This window comes from Mus caroli, unplaced genomic scaffold (genome assembly GCF_978045245.1).
Source record: "Mus caroli unplaced genomic scaffold, Mus_caroli_1 scaffold_8, whole genome shotgun sequence".
Classification (NCBI taxonomy): Eukaryota; Metazoa; Chordata; class Mammalia; order Rodentia; family Muridae; genus Mus; species Mus caroli.
The window spans coordinates 140,960,397-140,966,743 of NW_028227263.1; the positions used below are offsets into that span (position 1 = coordinate 140,960,397).

Consider the following 6,347-nt stretch of genomic DNA (forward strand, 5'->3'; position numbering starts at 1 on the left):
ATCAGGGAAATGCAAATCAAAACAACCCTGAGATTCCACCTCACACCAGTCAGAATGGCTAAGATCAAAAATTCAGGTGACAGCAGATGCTGGTGAGGATGTGGAGAAAGAGGAACACTTCTCCATTGTTGGTGGGATTGCAAGCTTGTACAACCACTCTGGAAATCAGTCTGGCGGTTCCTCAGAAAATTGGACATAGTTCTACCGGAGGATCCAGCAATACCTCTCCTGGGCATATATCCAGAAGATGTCCCAACCGGTAAAAAGGACACATGCTCCACTATGTTCATAGCAGCCCTATTTATAATAGCCAGAAGCTGGAAAGAACCCAGATGTCCCTCAACAGAGGAATGGATACAGAAATTATGGTACATTTACACAATGGAGTACTACTCAGCTATTAAAAAGAATGAATTTATGAAATTCCTAGCCAAATGGATGGACCTGGAGGGCATCATCTTGAGTGAAGTAACACAATCACAAAAGAACTCACACAATATGTATTCACTGATAAGTGGATATTAGCCCAAAACTTAGGATACCCAAGATATAAGATACAATTTGCTAAACGCATGAAACTCAAGAAGAATGAAGACCAAAGTGTGGACACTGTGCACCTTCTTAGAATTGGGAACAAAACACCCAGGGAAGGAGTTACAGAGACAAAGTTCGTAGCTGTGATGAAAGGATGGACCATTTAGAGACTGCTGTATCCAGGGATCCATCCCATAATCAGCTTCTAAACGCTGACACCATTGCATACACTAGCAAGATTTTGCTGAAAGGACCCAAATATAGCTGTCTCTTGTGAGACGATGCCGGGGCCTAGCAAACACAGGAGTGGATGTTCACAGTCAGCTATTGGATGTATCACAGGGCTCCCAATGGAGAAGCTAGAGAAAGTACCCAAGGAGCTAAAGGGATCTGCAACCCTATTGTTGGAACAACATGATGTACTAACCAGAACCCCGGAGCTCTTGTCTCTAGCTGCATATGTATCGAAAGATGGTCTAGTCGGCCATCAATGGAAAGAGAGGCCCATTGGACTTGCAAACTTTATATGCCCCAATATAGGGGAATGCCAGGGCCAAAAGAATGGGAATGGGTGGGTAGGGAAGTGGGGGGCGCTATGGGGGACTTTTGGGATAGCATTGGAAATGTAATTGAGGAAAATATGTAATAAAAATATCAAAAAAAAGAAAAATAAAAAAATAAAAAAAATAAAATAAAAAAAAATAAAAAAAAAAAATAAAGGCTTGCGCCACCACACCAAGCTCTATATTTCTTTTATATTTGACATAAGATCGCCTTTCTTTTTTCCTTTGTCTCTAAAAATAAATTGTGCAGCCCCTTGCTTAGGCAAAGGGAGTTTTGTCAGAAAAGTTCAGATCTAACAGATCTGTTCAGGATGGCCGGCAGTTCACTGAGCCAAGCTGCCTTCCTCTGTGTCCCTGTCATGAATCCTTGATTCGGTACAATTCAGTAGGCTCCATCCAAGAAATGCAGAGATGGTTCAGTAAGTAAAAACCAGTCCTGGAAGGTAGCTGGAAGAACCCGGCAGAGCGCAACACGAAGGTTGCTGGTCACCGCCACAGCGGCGGGCGGTGACCAGCTTCCCTTCCCCAACAGTCTGGTGCAGTCTGCCTTCCCGCGCGCTCTTCCCGGCCGCTGCCTTTAGAGGGCGCACGTGCAGCAGCCGCTCTCTCCCGCAGGATGGCCGCGATGGCCGCCCAGGGAGAGCCGCAGGTCCAGTTCAAGGTCGTCCTGGTGGGCGACGGCGGCACTGGAAAGACGACATTCATGAAGCGCCACTTGACCGGAGAGTTTGAGAAGGAGTATGTAGCCACCCTGGGCGTGGAGGTGCACACACTCGTCTTCCATACCAACAGAGGACCTATCAAGTTCAATGTGTGGGACACAGCCGGTCAGGAGAAGTTCGGGGGGCTGCGCGATGGCTACTACATCCAAGCCCAGTGTGCCATTATAATGTTTGACGTAACATCAAGAGTTACTTACAAGAATGTGCCTAGCTGGCATAAAGATCTAGTGCGCGTGTGTGAAAACATCCCCATTGTATTGTGTGGCAACAAAGTGGATGTTAAAGACATGAAAGTGAAGGCAAAACCTATTCTCTTCCACCGAAAGAAGAATCTTCAATACTATGACATTTCCGCCAAAAGTAACTACAACTTTGAAAAGCCTTTCTTCTGGCTTGCCAGAAAGCTCATTGGAGATCCTAACTTGGAGTTCGTTGCCATGCCTGCGCTTGCCCCACCTGAGGTGGTCATGGACCCAGCTTTGGCAGCACAGTACGAGCATGATTTAGAGGTTGCTCAGACAACTGCTCTCCCAGATGAGGAAGATGACCTGTGAGAAAGTGAAGCTGGAGCCCTGCATCAGAAGTCTATTTTAGACAACTGTCCTGTGATGCCAGCCAGCGGTGCAGTGTGTGTGCCCCCTTATTTAGCTAAAGGAGATCGTGTAATTCATTGGGATGCTGAAGGAGATGGATGGGCTTCGAGTGAATGTGGCAGTTAAACACACCTTCATTTTTTGGACTTGCATATTTAGCCCCTGGGACAGAGTTGTTCTGGATTTCAAAGATAAGACTGCTGCAGCAGCATCACAATATCCAGTGGTGAAATCTTGTGTGTAACTGTCATTCCCATTCTTTTTCATTTAGAATCAGAATAAAGTTGTATTTCATATTTGAAATATCTTCTAGATATCTTCTAAAAAAGAAAGAAAAATAAAATCAGCAAATGTAATCTATCACATAAACAAACTAAAAGGGGGAAAAAAAACATGATCATCTCTTTAGATGCACAAAGGACCTTTGACAAAATCCAGCACCTCTTTATCATAAAAGTCCTTGAGAGCCTAGGGATACAAAAGACATACCAAACATAACAAAGGCAATATAAAGCAATCTGATAAACCGGGCGTGGTGGTGCCTTTAATTAAATGCCTTTAATCCCAACATTTGGGAGGCAGAGGCAGGCAAATTTCTTTTTTTTTTTTAAGATTTATTTATTATATGTAAGTACACTGTAGCTGTCCTCAGATACTCCAGAAGAGGGCATCAGATTTCGTTACAGATGGTTGTGAGCCACCTTGTAGTTGCTGGGATTTGAACTCGGGACCTTTGGAAGAGCAGTCATGCTCTTAACCACTGAGCCATCTCGCCAGCCCCCAGCAAATTTCAAGGCCCACCTGGTCTACAAAAGTGAGTTCCAGGACAGCCAGGGCTATACAGAGAAACCCTGTCTCAAAAAACCAAAACAAAAAACAAAAAAAGCAATCTGATAGCAAACATCAAATTAAAGGGAGATAAATTCAAAGCAGTCCTACTAAAGTAAGGAGGAAGACAAGCTGTCCACTCTTTACACATCCATTCAATATTATACTTGAAGTTTTAGCTAGAGCAATAAGACAACTGAAGGAAATCAAGGCGATACAAATTATTTTTAAAAAAAAATCCAAAGTATTGATGTTTGTAGATTATATAATAGTATACAAAAGTGACCTTTAAAAATCCACAAGGGAGCTGGGTTTGCTGGCACACGCCTTTAATCCCGGCACTTGGGAGGCAGAGGCAGGCGGATTTCTGAGTTCAAGGCCAGCCTGGTCTAGAGTGAGTTCCAGGTCAGCCAGGGCTATACAGAGAAACCCTGCCTCAAAAAAGAAAGAAAGAGAGAGAGAGAGAGAGAGAGAGAGAGAGAGAGAGAGAGAGAGAGAGAGAAAGAAAGAAAGAAAGAAAGAAAGAAAGAAAGAAAGAAAGAAAGAAAGAAATCAGAAAATGGAGAGATCTCCCATGATCATGGGTCAGCAGGATTAACATAGTAACAATGGCCCTTCTACCAAAAGCAATCTGCAGATTCAATGCAATCCTCATCAGAATTCCAACACAATTCTTTACAGACCTTGAAAGGACAATTTTTAACATCATATGAAAAAAACAAAAGATCCAGGATAGCAAAAATAATCCTGAAAAATAAAAAAACTGCTGTAAGTATCACTATCCCTGACTTCACATTGTACTACAGAGCTGTAGTAATAAAAACTATATGGTATTGGCATAAAAAACACAGTGATCAATGGAATCAAACTGAAGATCCAGTCATAAGTCCACACACCTATGGATACCTAATTTTTTTTATAAAGAAGCTAGAAATACATACTGAAAAAATAGAAATCATCTTCAGCAAATGATACTGGTCAAACTGTATGTCTGCATGTAGAAGAATGCAAATTGATCCATATTTGTCACCCTGCACAAAGCTTAAGTCCAAATGGATCAAAGACCTCAACATAAAGCCAGACATACTGAACCTGAGAGAAGAGAAAGTAGAGGATAGCCTTGCACACATCGGCACAAAAGACAACTTCTTTAACAGAACATCAATAGCACAAGCACTAAGGCTGACAATACAATAGGAACTCATGAAACTGAAAAGCATCTGTAAGGCAAAGGACACTTTGAATATGGACAAAGAGACAGCCTACAGAATAGGAAAAGATTTTTACCAACTCCACATCTGATAGAGGTCTAATATCCAAAATATATAAAGAACTCAAGAAACTAGATATTTAAAAAAAAAAAGAATATAATGAAAAAAAATAGTGGTACAGATCTAAACAGAGAATTCTCAATAGAGGAATCTCCAATGGTGGAGAAACACTTAACAACTGTTTATCATCTTAGCTATCAGGGAAAAATACTAATCAAAACGACTCTGAGATTCCATCTTACACCTCTAAGATCAAAAACACAAGTGACAGCTCATGCTGGGGAGGCTGTGGAATAAGGGAATAAGGGGAGCACTCTTCCACCGCTGGTGAGAAGGCAAGCCTGTACAGTCACTGTGAATCAATATGGCGGGTCCTCAGAAAGTTGGGAATCAATTTACCTCAAGACCCACTAACATCATCCTAGGCATAGACCCAAAGGACACTCCATCCTACCACAGAAACACTTGCTTGTTAACTATGTCCATTGCAGCTTTACTCATAATATCCAGAAAGTGGAAGCAATCTAGATGTCTATCAACTGAAGAATGGATAAAGAAAATGGGGTATTTTACATAATCGAGTATTTCTCAGCTGAAATAACATTTAAAATGACATAAAATTTTCAGAAAAATGGAATTCACTAGAAAAAAATCATCTTGAGTGAGCTGACCTTAACTCAGAAAGACAAATATGGCATGCACTCACTTACAAATGGACATTAAGCTGTTAAGTAAATGATTATCAAGCTACACTCCACAGATCCAGAGAGGTTCAATACAGAGGACTCTGGGGATACATGGATCATTCTGGGAAGGAGAAATAGAATAAATGTTGTGAGTGGGCTGGGGTATGGGGGTTGGGAGAGAGACGGATAAGATTGGGAGAGAGAGTGGGGAAGAGACAGAATTGGGGAGAATGGAAGCTGACCTAGTGCAGTGGAAACTTCCTGGAGTCTCTGAGGATGACCTAGTGAGGACTCATAGTAATGGGGGACAGAGTCTTATCTTGCCCTGTTTTGTGCCCAGACAAGGCTTCTAGTGGTGGGACTAGGTCCATTGGGTTGAGTTGCTGGCTGGGGTGGGGCAGGAGAATCCAATGGAGATCCCTAAACAACCCAGGCTGATGCTAGAACAGAAGGTGGCTCTCTGAAAACCTATACTGGGGCACTGTTGCCAAGGGCAACATCCACACAGCTCATTTAAACATAGAGGACAAGCTGGTGCCTGCATGGAGCCTCCATCTCTATTTCATAGCCTCTACAAACTACAGAAAGGGAAACCTGGACACCAACTCAGTCACAAAACACTCAACCTAGAATCTGTTCCGCCCAAAAGATGTGCTAAGGCAGTGGTGGTACAGAACTTGTGGGAGTGGACTGGCAATGTCTGGTTTAACTTGAAACCCACTCCATGAGAAGGAGCCAACGCCCTATACTGCCTGGATGCCCAAGATTCACAGACTGGGTAGCTCAGAGACCTAATGTAAAACAAAACATAGCTGACAAAAAATATAAAACAAAACAACAACAACAAACTATATGTGGGGACTGGAGAAATATATGTTCAGTGGCCAAGAGCTGTTTGCTGAGCAATGGTGGGGCACGCTTTTAATCCCAGCACTCAGGAGGCAGAGGCAAGCGGATTTCTGAGTTTGAGGCCAGTCTGGTCTGCAGAGTGAGTTCCAGGACAGCCAGGGCTATACAGAGAAACCCTGTCTCAAAAAAAGAAAAAAAAAATCTCAAAATATTTTTTTAACTGCATGCCAGTAATCCTAGCACTCACAAGGCACAGGCAGGAGGATAAGAAATTCAAAGTCATTCTTAGCTGCATATCAGA

General features: G+C 42.6%; 1 protein-coding gene across 1 annotated transcript; it reads left to right on the plus strand.

Annotated features, from left to right (window-relative positions):
• Window positions 1-1,695: 1,695 nt before the first annotated feature.
• Window positions 1,696-2,684, plus strand: LOC110288573 (GTP-binding nuclear protein Ran, testis-specific isoform). The gene has a single exon (XM_021154887.2). It carries the CDS (start codon window positions 1,714-1,716, stop codon window positions 2,371-2,373), a length of 660 nt encoding a protein of 219 aa, XP_021010546.2. The 5' UTR covers window positions 1,696-1,713; the 3' UTR covers window positions 2,374-2,684.
• The last annotated feature ends 3,663 nt before the right edge of the window (window positions 2,685-6,347 follow it).